General features: G+C 41.8%; 1 protein-coding gene across 1 annotated transcript in view; it reads right to left on the reverse strand.

Annotated features, from left to right (window-relative positions):
* Positions 1-2,708: 2,708 nt before the first annotated feature.
* abcg4a (ATP-binding cassette, sub-family G (WHITE), member 4a) overlaps positions 2,709-15,101 on the reverse strand; it is a 165,851-nt gene continuing 153,458 nt past the window's right edge. The window contains exons 12-15 of the mRNA XM_072238775.1: positions 14,772-14,872; positions 9,895-10,053; positions 6,221-6,339; positions 2,709-3,389 (exon numbers count right to left, since the gene is read on the reverse strand). Coding sequence (XP_072094876.1) covers positions 3,164-3,389; positions 6,221-6,339; positions 9,895-10,053; positions 14,772-14,872 — 605 coding nt within the window. The 3' untranslated portion in view covers positions 2,709-3,163. The remainder of the gene's footprint in view (positions 3,390-6,220; positions 6,340-9,894; positions 10,054-14,771; positions 14,873-15,101) is intronic.

Consider the following 15,101-nt stretch of genomic DNA (forward strand, 5'->3'; position numbering starts at 1 on the left):
GAGGTATTTTCATTAAAATGTGGCTTTAACCTTTGAATATGACTTAAGCAGTGCCATATATTCAATCTTTGTTTGTGTTCTTGCCTGTGTACTTCAATTGGAAAAGACTTATTCTCAGGGAAATAGGAATCAGGTCTGAGGCACAGATACCAGCCACAGATGACAGAAGGGTGGGATGCAATAATGAGTCCAACCAAAGGGTTGGTGGTACAGAGCACTGCACATAACAATCAAGATTGCTGACCACTGTTGGAGTGTAATAATTCCCTGAGCTATTGGGAACTTTCAAGAGTCACAAAGAAGACAACAGATCTGAGATGCATGAATTAAATATACAATTTTGAGCTTAATATTTTCATAATAAATGATCTGAATTACAGAACATCTGTAATGGCACAGCGTGAACTATTCAACACATCAAGCTAACTCTTGTTCTAGCTGGTTAATCCATCTAACACCTTCCTTTTGCTCCTGTAGTCCTGTATATTATTCTACCTGAAATGTCTAACAAACTCCCTTTTAAAAACCCAGATTAACAGAATTTTCACCAGCTCAAAAGACATCTGCATCAAAACCATTTTCTGGGTCTATGGTTTTCTTTTAAAGGATTTAGAGATTAGCTTTATTTGTCACACGTACACCAAAACATCAAAACATAGAGAGAAATGTGTCATTTTGCACCTACACCCAACACACTCCAGATGCAGTAGGGCCACGCTTCTGGTGCCAACATAGCATGCTGACAACTTGCTAATGCTAACAGGTACGTCTTTCGAAAGTGGAAGGAAACCAGAGGAAAGCCAATATGGTCTCAGGGTGAACGTACAAACTCCTTACAGACAGCAGCAGGAATTGAACCCTCATTTTACAACTTGCGCTGATCATTACGCTACCATGCTGCCTCTAGAGCAATGGAGAATGCGGGCATTCCTTACTTTGCTCCCATCTTCTTACCATCACATTTTCCAAAACCATACACTAATGGGGTTAGCTTCTCAATCCCTTGGGGTCTATCACCACTATCAAATTTCCTCACTCCCTTCTTCACTCTAAGGAGAACAGCACCAGCCACATCATCACGGTTTTGTGGTTGAAATTCTATATCTCTGGAACCATTCTGGTAAATCTTCTCGACACCCTTCCCAATAGCTTTCTTCCTTATTTTTGGTGATCAGAACTGCATAATGCACTACCTGAAGGCTAACTGTTTTTCTCTTACAGACATGCAAACCCCTTAAGGGAGTCTGTGATGACACAGCAAGTATTTCATTGAACTGGTGCATGTACGTACTTGTTCTGTACATAGACAAATAAACTTGATTTTACTTTGGTTTTATATGATCGATGACAAAATAGAAACTGGGAAATAGGATAAAGGATCACCAACAAAATGTCACATATTTTTAAACAGCCTTGTCCTCAACACTGAGATGCGAATTTTTAAATTGATAAGCCTTACTTTTCACATATACACCGAAACATACAGCAAAATGCATTGTTTGCCTCAAATAAATCAGCGAGGTCAGTGTCGCCGTGTTTCTGGCACTAACATAGGATGCCCACAATTTGTCAATCCTAATCCATTCATCTTTGGAATGTATGAGGAAACTGGAGCACTCAAACGAAACTCACACAGTCACAGGGAGAATGTACAAAGTCCTTACAGGGGCAGGAATTGGAGATCACTGGTGCTGTAAAGCAATTCCACTAACTGGTACGCTACCATGCTGCCCCAATTAACTAGACTTAAAGTACAAATTGTTGGATGAAAAATGGAGATTTGAAACTTGATGGAAAGATATTAGTGGAAGAAAATGATAATTTAAACCACAATCTAAATGCTGATCATTGGAGATTCAATGTGCAAGCCTGCAATTAGGTTACTGCTCTTTTACAAAGTCAAACTCAAGTGTATTGAAGTTAAAATTATAAAAATTGTACACTCTCCCACACCATAGTCAGCCACACAGACAAAGTTTAAGTGGCAATAGTCCAGGAGTAGTTAAGACTATAAAATACTGCAATACCATGACTAAGAGATTAGTAATTTTTTTTATATATAACAGTGTAAGGACATTACCAAGTGTTTCTGCATGCTTCATTGGCAATTACACTTCATAATTACTGGAACTTATTTGAAGTGTAAACTTTCTGGACCCATCTGTCACATTGAAATGGTGGTTATTGTCCCTTTCACTCTGGGACTGAAGTAGCATTAAATTTTCAAAAGAAATTGAGCAATTCAAAAAAAAAGCACTGAGAGCTGTTCAAATATCTGGATACACTGCAGCACTTCTACACAAAATGGGAGATTCTTTCAGAGAATTAAATAGTTCCTCAAAAAATCCAATTAAAATACCGTGGTGTGGGGGAGAAGAAAGACATATAGTTTAAGTGTTTTTTTAATAATTGAGAAAGGAAATTTCTAAGTACTAAAGTAAAAATAAAAACTATAATACTAATACAAAATGTGGTAAAAACTGCTAACACTACCTTTTTTTATAATATTTTACATTTTTAAGACTAGCTTTCTAAATATACTTCTAAAATGTTAAAAAGTAAGAGACTTCCCGCAATGCCTAATATTATAATTAAAGCCTAGTTGGTTATTTAAACTTACAGTTAGTATAATTTGACAAAACGTGCTATAAGCAAACATGCACAAGGTGACAGATTAAAGCGTACATTGCCCTACAAAAACTGTGCTTGTTAATAATCTGGTTCTAAAGTTAAAGTTCTGTTTTGTATCTTAAAAAAAATACACTTCAGTGTAACATTGATCTAACAATTCACAACTGGAGCTTCTTCAACAGTTGTTGGTGCATCATTCTGAAATTCTCATTGTGTAGAACACCAAAGTAGAGTTGCTTCATTATACAGGTTGTTTTCTTTGACAAACCATCTTCCACATGGGGTGAGAATTAAAAAAAAAATCAGAAAAAAATCTAGGGAGGCAAAAAATAAAAATTGAGAAACCAAAAGGCCTGTCAAAAGCCATCTTGATGTTTGAAGATTCTTTTTAGAGAATACCATTCAGGCTTTGTGGCTTAGCTGTTCCCAATCTTAACACGGGGTTCAGCTCCAAAACCTCACAAGAATAGATCCAGTTCACAAACAGCAGGACTAAATGCCGCAAAACATCCACCTGTATGTAATTTCCTCTCTATCTTTCAGATTTGACTTTGTAACGCAGGACAAGGTAGGCCATCAAACGCAAAATAACAAAAAAAATACCCAGGACAATGAAATCCATGTAAAGCTTTGAGTCTTGCACATCCAACTCCTGAAGAATTTTCTTTGGTTCCTTATAAGGACAAAATTCAGTATTGCAGGTCAGATTTTTTCTCTCCAGCCCATATATTGACAAGATGACACCCTCGAAGCCATATCTGTTTCATTAAGCAAGAGAATAAACAAATTGAATTGTTACTCTTTCAGATTGATTTGTCTATTGAAGGGGCTTTTTACCAACTTTATACCAAGAACTCCTCTAAAAGGACCACAACCTTGTCATAGGTTTGGAAGTTTGTGTGGCTCAGTGACTCAAAGAGCCATGTTGGCTGGGGTAAGGGCTTTATGCTTTGGTTCAAGGGGTAGAGGCCAGACTAAGGGTGGTCCACCAGCCCTCCAGGTTTGGGAGTTCAGCTCAGGGTTAACAGCCCTGAATGGTAGAACAAAATTGTTATGGAAATAGCAATGAAGAATCCTTCTACATCTGAGTGTGACAGTATACCCGAGTCTCCACCTGGGACTTGACAGTAGTCAAAACTGAGAGGAAGCTACTGGCATTATGAAGGAAGCCCTGAACACCACCAGAGATGGAGGACCTTCATTGCTGACTTAAACACATGGCATAACAGGTAGTAAGGATTTCTAGAATTTTCCATTACCCTCATAGAATGCTTTACACCTATATTATCCTGACAGATCCACCTACATGGCATTGAGAAAATGGTTGCCATGGTAATCTTATGCATATATATTACATCCCCATTAACACACAGGGAAGGTGATAACTAAATCAAGGCAAAAGATACACTAACAGGATTAGGTAGGGAATTGTGAAATCTTTTTGAAGATTTTCATTTTTGGGTTCACAGTGTCTCAAGAAAGAACAGCATTTATCGCCCATCCCCAACTGCCCTTGAGAAGATGCTGGTGAGCTGCCTTCTTAAGCCATTACAGCCTTTCAGGTGAAACTTGAGTATACACATCAGTACAAGATAACTGAATAAACTGGTCTTTATGTGTGTAACAGACTGCATCTGATTCAGTGACTTAATGAGTAATGATAAAGCTAATCATAGCATTTGGGGTTTAGAAACTAGTAAAAGTGCTGGTGATCCCTCTGTAAAATGGAAACACAGCATTCCCCAGGGCTACACTGAAATCAGCACAGACTTTGGGGTACAAGTCCCTGGAGAAGGAAATGAACCACTCCTTCGATCTGACTTGGAGCACGGTCCACTACCTCACACCTGACAGAAGGTGCCAGAGTAAGAGCGTACGCAAAAAAAATTGGAAAAATATCGTACAATACCAAGTCTGAGCATTAAAATCTTGAGGACTGTTGGAAAAGGACATGAACATTTCCTGAAAAGATCAGATGCTGAAAAATATAGGCACATTTCTGTGATGCCTTTTGCATCCTGGTTAGGATGTCCCAAAGCATTTCACAGCCATATGATATACTTAAAGCGTAGATGGGGAAAGAACATAGAACAGGAACAGACAGACAATGTTGTGCCAAACTAATTAAGCTAATGATGCCTCATTAAACTAATCCCTTCTGACTGCACATGGTGCATATCCTTCCTCCCTCCATTCTCTGCATATCCTTGTACCTTTTCAATGACTCTATCACATCTGTCTCCACCACCACCCTAGGCAGTGGATTCTAGGCCCCAACCATTCTCTGTGTTTAAAATCTTGCCCCACACATCTCTTTTGATCTTTGACACTCTCCCCTTAAATGCATATCTTCCAGTTTTACACATTTGATCCTGGGGGAAATAAATCTGTGGTCTATCTTTGTCTCTCAGAATTTTATAAACTTCTATCAGGTCTCCCCTTAGTCTCTGCTGCTCAAGAGAAAACAATCCTAATTTGTCTAATCTGCTTTTATAGTTTATGCTCTCCAATCCAGGCAGCATCCTAGAAAACCTCTTCTGCACACTCTCCAAAGCCTCCCCACCTTTCCTACAATGGGGTAACCAGAATTCAATACAGTACTCCAGATGAAGCCTAACCAGGGTTTTATACAGATCATAAGCCACAAGACATGGGAGCAGAATTAGGCCATTTGTCCATTGAGTCTGTTCCACCATTCTATGACGGCTGATTTATTATTCCTCTCACTCCCATTCTTCGGCCTTCTCCCCGTAACCTTTGACGCCCTGACTATTCAAGAACCTAACAACCTTTGCTTTAAATATACGCAATGACTTGCCTTCACTGTCATCTCTGGCAATGAATTCCATAGATTCACCATTCTTTGGCTAAAGCTGTAACCTAACTTCCTGATTCTTGAACTCAATGCCTTGACCAATAAAAGCAAGTATGCCATGCACTTTATTTACCAACCTATCAATTTATGCAGTCACTTTTAAGGAGCTATGGACTTAGATCCCAAGATCTCTCTACAGATCAAAGTTATTAAGGGTCCTGTCATTAACTGTGTATTTTGTAAGAAATTAGGCAACTCGGTCAAGAATTTAACTCAGAAAAATTCCACGTTGAGCAATGTGAAGCTGACCAAATTAACTCATTGCTGTGAAGTTGGCCCACTAAGAAATATTAGCTGGGGACAACACTCCAGATGTTCTTCAATACTGTCATGAGATCTTATGCATCCACCCATAAGTGTAGATGGGACAATCAGTTCTCACCCATAATAGAGCATATTTGACAATGTAGCACTCCCTCAGCATTTCACTGGATTAGGGATCCCAACCTGTTTTATATCACGGACCAATACCACGGACCCCAGGTTGGGAACCCCTGCACTGGATTATCAGTCAAGATATTTATGCTCAGTTTTTGTGGCTAGGCCCATGCCCTCCGTGTCAACACACAACCAAACCAATCACCCGCGGACACTTTGGGGAATATGACTCAATATCAAGGCAGCTGGAATGAAGCTCACAAGTTGAGCAGGGATGATTTGGAGCTACAGCAGGAAGAAGAAACCAGCAAGTGAGGAGAAGAGAAGCATATGTACCTGACATAAGAGACATAAGAACTCCACTGCAGGTATGTGGGGATGGTATCAAAGCTAACAAAGAATCCAGAAAACAGGAGCACGGGAATAGCAGTGACGGGACCCACAAACGTGGCAACCTGGGTGAAATAAAATCTTCATATCAATCACATACAATACATATAAATGCCAGCTACTAATTAGATAAGGACAACATAGCTTTCTTTTTTTAATAATAATAATAATATTTCGGAATTGGGGTTTGGTTAGCTTTCAAGCATGTTTTCCAACAAGCCCCAGAACTGGCCGGAAAATACTGAAAACACATTTAATAGGTTCTGGCAGCATCTGTGGAAAGAGAAACAGTTAATGTTTTAGGTTAAAGATCCTTCTTCATTATTAGGAATGAGAAAAGAAAACAAGTTATTATCAAGATACAGAGACGGCAGGGGAGAGATAGGTAGAATAACAAGGCATCTCTCTGACAGGGTGAAGTCGCAGTTGAAACAGATTTCTTAGTACATTTTTGAAAGGGTAGCTAGTTGAAGGGAAATATATACAAGACTTTAGAGAAATAGCAGGACAGCTTTGCTAAATGTAGGATGTCTTTCAAAGAAGTTCAAAGTTCAAAATAAATGTATTATCGAAGTACATATACCTGTATGTTACCATATTGCCGGCCATGGTGGAATTAAAACCCAGAAGAAAATGTCAAACTTAAATGGTTCAAGGTCAGTGGAAGCTGACAAACTAATTTCTTTGTTCTTGCCATGTGCTTCAAGGAGATGGAAGCTGTCAGTTTGTGAAGCTGCTTTGTAACCTCCATCTTGTGAACTGTTCGATGAACTGATTCTTGCTCTGGGATAATCTAATCAGAACAATTGAATGTGGACACAAGGAGTTTTTGCTATGGACCTACTAAACCTGAGATCATTCTCAGATAAGTATATTGTGTACAATGGCAGGTTTGTAGAAGTAATCGTGTTATCTCCCAGTGTCTGGGTGACACAGTTTGACTGCTTTAAATTAGTCAGAGTGAAAGAGAACAAAGAGCCATAAGCTACCAGTTGTCACTTGTGGAAGAAGGGAAATAAATGGATGCTGGCCTGGACTAGGAACAATAAGAAAGTGTTAAAGGTCAGTAATATGACCCATAGCCAATAACACTGAAATACAATATTTGAATGGGCAAGGAATGAGTATAAAGCAGAGGTTTTCAGATACAAGGTAGCGATAACTTCATTGAATCACTATTGCAAGGAAGAACCCCCATGCCAAGGGCTGGGAGAAGAAGGGTTGATTGTCTGGCCAACGGAGATCCCCTATTTTGGTGTTATAAATTGGAAAAGTGGTCTGGGTGAATATTGGTACAGAGGGAACAGTAGAATTCATGTTTTAAGTTGTTGGCTTGGAGGGTCAACATAGTTACGTTGCTGTTTGTGCAGAGACAATAGACTGTGAGCTTCAATTAATTAAGAGTTGCGTAGTGAATTTCCTAACCCAGTTCCGTTGATGAATGCTCAACAATATACTATCTTGCGATTAATTTTCTTGCAGACATTTACAGGAAAAAAGAAATACAATAGAATTTATGAATTCCTACACTTAAACAAAGACTGACAAACGACCAATGCACAAAGAAAGACAATTTGCTATTTATTTATATCTTTATTTGCAAAGCTCGTTTACAGTCTACAGTTCCTGATGTTTAGTTTACAGTTACTGTTCTATAGATTTGCTAAGTATCCCTGCAGAAAAGGAATCTCAGGGTTGTCTGTGCAACCATGAATGTACTCTGATAATACATTTTACTTTGAACTTTAAAGACAAACTGCAGAAATAAAAATTAATACTGAGAACATGAGTTGCAAAGAGTCCTTGAAAGTGAGTCCAAGTTGTAGAATCCATTCAGAGTAGTGATGAGTGAGGTTATCCACACTGGTTCAGGAGCTTGATGTTTGTAGAGTAATAACTGTTCCTGAATCCTGATGTGGGACCTACGGCTCCTGCACATTCTGACTGATCGTTGTAGTGAGAAGTGGGCATTTCCTGGAAGATGGGGGCCTTTGATGATGGACGCTGATTTTGACGGCCCTATATGGGGAAATCCTTGACTTGCACTATGTTGGCTCTGTTTCCTGCAGCATCTGACCAACATGGGCACTCATGTGACCAAGAGCATCTCATGAGCTAGTTTCAAAGTGAATGACTCCATGACAGAATTTAGCTCAGTCACCTGCAGGTCACAATGGCCTGGATTTTGTAGTCAGTGATTCCTGATATAAACTATCACACATTTTGGGCCAGTCCTTCAGGAATCGTTGGCGGTGAGTGAACGAAGTCCTTCCTAACAGGGAAAATCAAGCCCCATCTACAATCCATTCCTTAATTTTGAAGCACCTAACTATGACGAGCATATGTGTGGCCTGAATAGCCTTCTTGTATGCCAGTCACACAATGATTAAGCAACCTTTAGGTAACTTGAAGCAGCACCGGTATTCGTTTATTACGACAACAAATTTGTGACAAATTGGTTTATTAAAACAAAAAAAAAATATTCACAACATAATCAGAATCAGAGTCTGGTTTATTATCACTGACATATGTTGTGAAATTTGTTGTTTTGCAGCAGCAGTACAATAGAATACATAAAATAAATTGCAATAAGAATACAGTCAATGGCCACTTGATTAGGTACAGGAGTGGAACCCGGTGTGGTTTTTTGTTGCTGTTGCCCCCATCCGCTTCAAGGCTCGATGGGTTGTGCATTCAGAGATACTCTTCTGCACACCACTGTTGTAACATGTGGTTATTTGAGTTACTGTCACCTTCCTGTCAGCTTGAACCAGTCTGGCCACTCTCCTCTGATCTCTCTCATTTAAGAGATGTTTTTGCCCACGGAGTTGCCAATCACTGGATGTTCATTGTTTTTCCCACCATTCTCTGTAAACTCTACAGACTGCTGTGCGTTAAAATCCCTGGAGATCGGCAGTTTCTGAGATACTCAAACCACCCCGTCTGGCACCAACAATCATTCCACAGGCAAAGTCACTTAGATCACATTTCTTTCCCATTCTGATGTTTGATCTGGACAACAACCAAACTTCTCAACAATGTCTAAAGACTTTTATGCATCGAATTACTGCCACGTGATTGGCTGATTAGATATTTGCATTAACGAGCAGGTATGCCTAATGAAGTGGCCACTGAGTATATGTCAATGATATTAAACATGATTCTGATTCTGATTATTGTCACGTATACGGAGATACACTAAAAAGTTTGTTTTATGTGCCTTCTATCGCTGAGCAGCAGTGAACCATCTGATTGGCCTATCAGAGTTCTCTTTGGGAACTAGTTGACTTGATTAGCATTTCTGATCTGGCTATTGTTCATGATTGCACTGAATAAAAAAATGTGTCATACATAATTAAACTGAGATAGTAAAAAGAAAAGAGAATGCAGAATACAGAGTTGCATTTTCAAAGTAAAGTGCAATACAGGTCAACCTGCATCTGCACTGAAACACAGAATCAGGTTTATTATCACTGATATATGTCATGAAATGTGTTGTTTTGTGGAAGCAGTACATGGAATACACAAAATATACTATAAATTACAATAAGAAATACATATTAATTTTTAAAGTTAATTAAGAAATGCAAAAAGAGTGAGGCTGTGTGTTCCTGGTTTACCTGCAAAGATGTGGATGCAGCGCCGATCAGCAGTCCAAGTGACTGGGCCACCAGTGCAGTCGCTGTGGCAAGTGCTGCAAATAAGAGGAACCGTGAAGCCTCAGGTGGCTGTGCTGTCATCCAGTACACAATGCTGCAGTACACAATTGGGCAGATCACCTGCAAGAAGACGACCAGTTTATTGGGGTTGGTCAACATGTCCTTTAGAGCATTGCCCAGGAAGCTACATGCACCAGTTCCTGCTTAGAACATTAAAAACCATTCACCTTCATTGATGGTGCAGAAAACATGAGAAACCTTTCAGTTCCGAGCAAGTCTCCAAGGCCTGATTAAGTATATCCATGAACACCATGGGAAGCTGGAGAAGGCATTGTGGGAACCCTGGCTGAGATATGCTAATGGGCACTAAGGATGAAGTGCTGGATGACTGGAAGGTAACTAATGTTGTCCCTTCATTTAAGAAGGGTTTCAAATAAAAAAGCCTGGGAACTAAATAAAGACCACAAAGCCCAACATATGTGGTAGGTAAGTTCCCATAGGTGTTTCTGAGGATAAGATATATAAGCATTTGTATATCTTGATAAAACAGACATTGATTAGTGTTAAGCCAAAGTGGCTTTGTGGAAAGGAGATTATGTCTCGTGATTTTGATTGACTTTTTGAAGAAGTAACCAAGAAGATTGATGGGGCAGGGCAGTAAACATAATCTATATGCACTTCACTAAGGTCTTTAATAAGATTCTGCATAAGATTTTGCATGGTAGGATTGCTCTGGAAAGTTGGAGTGCATGAAATCCAGCAAGAGCTAGCTAACTGGATACAAAATTGGCTTGGTGGTAGGAAGCAAAGGAAATGGTTGAAGATTGTATCTTAGACTGGAGGCCCATGATCAGAGGTGCGCCTTCATCTTTCATCTATATCAGGCTTGGATAAGAGTGTGCAAGGAATTGTTAGTAAGATTGAAGGTGCCACTAGAATAGGTGGTGTCGTGGACAGTGAAGAAAACTATCAGGAATTAGAGGGATCTTGATCCTCCGGGAAAGTGGAAGGAATGGCAAATTGAGCTTAATTTGGACAAGTGCAAGGTGTTGCAATTTGGAAAGCAACATGAGGGTAGGACTTTTACAGTGAACGGTAGTGTTATAAAGCATAGGGACTTGGGAGTACTAGTATATGGTTCTTTGAAATTGGCACCACAGGTAGATATGCTGGTGAAGAAGACTTCTGGCATGCTGACCTTCAGCAGTCAGTGTACTGAGTATAGAAGGTGGGATGCTTGTTTTAGTTACCCCATTAAAGGAAAGATGCCATTAAATTGGAAAGAATACAGAGGAGGTTTAAGGGGATGTTGCCAGGATTCGAGGGAGTTAAGTTATGAGAGATGCTGAGCAGATTCACTAGAGTGTAAGTGACTGAGAAATGATATTATAGAAGTGTATAAAATCATAAGGGGCATTATCAGGGGTAAGTGCGCACAGTCTTTATCCCAGGGTTGGGGAATCAAGAACTAGAGGGCATAGGTTTAGGATAAGATGAGAGAGATTTAATGGGAATTTGAGGGGCAACCTTATAATACCCACAGAAGGTGGTATGTATGTGGAATGAACTGCTAGAGGAAGTGGTTTAAGTAGGTACATTAACATAATTGAACAAACACTTGAATGGGTATGTGAATAGGAAAGATGGGTCAAACATGGGCAAAAGCAATTAGCTTAGATTTGCTCTCATCCGTGCCGGGTCTTTACCATCCCCTCCGACCTTCAACTGTCGGAGGCAGAACGCTCGGTCCTCAGTAAGGGCCTCACCTTTGTCCCCCTTCGCCCACACCTCAGCGAGTTCCGTGTTCGCCACGATGCGGAACTTTTCTTCCGCCGTCTCCGTCTCCGAGCCTACTTCTTCGGCAAGGACTCTTCCACCCCCACCGATGACCCCTTCTCCCGTCTTCAACCCTCCTCTTCTTCATGGACACCCCGCTCTGGTCTTCTGCCTGCTCTGGATCTCTTTATCGCTAATTGCCGACGGGACATCAACCGTCTCGACTTCACCGCACCTTGTCCCCATTCCAACCTCACTCCTTCCGAACGCTCTGCTCTCCACTCCCTCCGCACTAATCCTAACCTTATTATTAAACCCGCCGATAAGGGGGGTGCTGTTGTAGTCTGGCGTACTGACCTCTACCTTGCCGAGGCACAGCAACAACTCGCGGATACCTCCTCTTATTTACCCCTCGATCGTGACCCCACTAAGGAGCACCAGGCCATTGTCTCCCACACCATCACCGACTTTATCCGCTCAGGGGATCTCCCATCCACTGCTACCAACCTTATAGTTCCCACACCCCGCACTTCCCGTTTCTACCTCCTACCCAAGATCCACAAACCTGCCTGTCCTGGCCGACCTATTGTCTCAGCCTGCTCCTGCCCCACCAAACTCATTTCTGCATACCTCGACACTGTTTTATCACCCCTTGTTCAATCCCTTCCGATCTATGTTCGTGACACTTCTCACGCTCTTAAACTTTTCGATGATTTTAAGTTCCCTGGCCCTCACCGCTTTATTTTCACCATGGATGTCCAGTCCTTATATACTTCCATCCCCCATCAGGAAGGTCTCAAAGCTCTACGCTTCTTTTTGGATTCCAGACCTAATCAGTTCCCCTCTACCACCACTCTGCTCCGTCTAGCGGAATTAGTCCTTACTCTTAATAATTTCTCCTTTGGTTCCTCCCACTTCCTCCAAACTAAAGGTGTAGCTATGGGCACCCGTATGGGTCCTAGCTATGCCTGCCTTTTTGTTGGCTTTGTGGAACAATCTATGTTCCGTGCCTATTCTGGTATCTGTCCCCCACTTTTCCTTCGCTACATCGATGACTGCATTGGCGCTGCTTCCTGCACGCATGCAGAACTTGTTGACTTTATTAACTTTGCCTCCAACTTTCACCCTACCCTCAAGTTTACCTGGTCCATTTCCGACACCTCCCTCCCCTTTCTAGATCTTTCTGTCTCTGTCTCTGGAGACAGCTTATCCACTGATGTCTACTATAAGCCTACTGACTCTCACAGCTATCTGGACTATTCCTCTTCTAACCCTGTCTCTTGCAAAAACGCCATCCCCTTCTCGCAATTCCTCCGTCTCCGCCGCATCTGCTCTCAGGATGAGGCTTTTCATTCTAGGACGAGGGAGATGTCTTCATTTTTTAAAGAAAGGGGCTTCCCTTCCTCCACTATCAACTCTGCTCTTAAACGCATCTCCCCCATTTCACGTACATCTGCTCTCACTCCATCCTCCCGCCACCCCACTAGGAATAGGGTTCCCCTGGTCCTCACCTACCACCCCACCAGCCTCCGGGTCCAACATATTATTCTCCGTAACTTCCGCCACCTCCAACGGGATCCCATCACTAAGCACATCTTTCCCTCCCCCCCTCTCTCTGCATTCCGCAGGGATCGCTCCCTACACAACTCCCTTGTCCATTCGTCCCCCCCATCCCTCCCCACTGATCTCCCTCCTGGCACTTATCTGTGTAAGCGGAACAAGTGCTACACATGCCCTTACACTTCCTCCCTTACCACCATTCAGGGCCCCAAACAGTCCTTCCAGGTGAGGCAACGTTTCACCTGTGAGTCGACTGGGGTGATATACTGCATCTGGTGCTCCCGATGTGGCCTTTTATATATTGGCGAGACCCGATGCAGACTGGGAGACCGCTTTGCTGAACATCTACGCACTGTCCGCCAGAGAAAGCAGGATCTCCCAGTGGCCACACATTTTAATTCCACATCCCATTCCCATTCTGACATGTCTATCCACGGTCTCCTCTACTGTAAAGATGAAGCCACACTCAGGTTGGAGGAACAACACCTTATATTCCGTCTGGGTAGCCTCCAATCTGATGGCATGAACACTGACTTCTCTAACTTCCGCTAATGCCCCACCTCCCCCTCGTACCCCATCTGTTACTTATTTTTATGCACACATTCTTTCTCTCACTCTCCTTTTTCTCTCTCTGTCCCTCTGAATATACCTCTTGCCCATCCTCTGGGTCCCCCCCCCCCCTTGTCTTCCTTCCCGGACCTCCTGTCCCATGATCCTCTTGTATCCCTTTTGCCAATCACCTGTCCAGCTCTTGGCTCCATCCCTCCCCCTCCTGTCTTCTCCTATCATTTCGGATCTCCCCCTCCCCCTCCAACTTTCAAATCCCTTACTCACTCTTCCTTCAGTTAGTCCTGACGAAGGGTCTCGGCCTGAAACGTCGACTGTACCTCCTCCTAGAGATGCTGCCTGGCCTGCTGCGTTCACCAGCAACTTTGAAGTGTGTAGCTTAGATTTGTGTCTTGTTCAGCATGGGCCAGATGGCCTAAAGGGCCTGTTTCCATGTTGTATGCCTCTGTGACTCAAAAGTTTCAGAATAGGATGCCCCAACCTTTAAGTCAACAATTTGCTGTCACCAGAACGATGCAAATGGAAAACTGGGGGTAGGATTGTGGCCCAACGCTCAACGACACTGGCCTGTGCCCCTATCCACAACTGCCTGATCATGGCTTCAGTTAGGAACGTGTGTTGGGTTAGGTTTTGATTGTGCAGTTTTCTTCACTGCTATTCGGTGAACATCAGTTCCCACAACACAAAGTAGATCAGTAGAACAATAGATACTTGCTCATTTAGCACTGTTATCTCAAGAGACTGAAAGAAGGAAACAGAGCCAATTATGTGGATGCATTTATGATTTCGATCAGCTATAATAACATTGAATGTTAGAACCAGCTCAAAGGGCTGAAGAGCTTTCCTTCGTTTCCACCTTCTTCACTGCTGATGTACAGTTTCAATGTAATATGTAATCAATGGCAGAAAATGATAGATATTGAAAAGGTACATACTTGGAAAGGAACATCCGCCATGGTCTTGGCTAAGTAGTAGGCTTTGAGACTGTACCAGTAGTTGAGGTGCTCCCTCAAGAACACAGACATTTCAAGAGGGACTGAAATGAGAGAAGAAGAAATGGTGATCTAGATTTCCTTCTGCACAGACTTAAAATTATGTTTTTTATTAATTTATTGACAAGATGTGAGCATTACTACCCATCCCATTATCCTGGTGAAGAGTCTTGGTCCAAAACATCATTCCTCCAGCATTTTGTGTATGTGGTTATTCTGGATTTCCTGCAATTGCACAATTTCCTGTGCTTGTGTCCTATTGTCACTACAACT

The sequence above is a fragment of the Mobula birostris genome, chromosome 20 (genome assembly GCF_030028105.1).
Source record: "Mobula birostris isolate sMobBir1 chromosome 20, sMobBir1.hap1, whole genome shotgun sequence".
Taxonomy (NCBI): Eukaryota; Metazoa; Chordata; class Chondrichthyes; order Myliobatiformes; family Myliobatidae; genus Mobula; species Mobula birostris.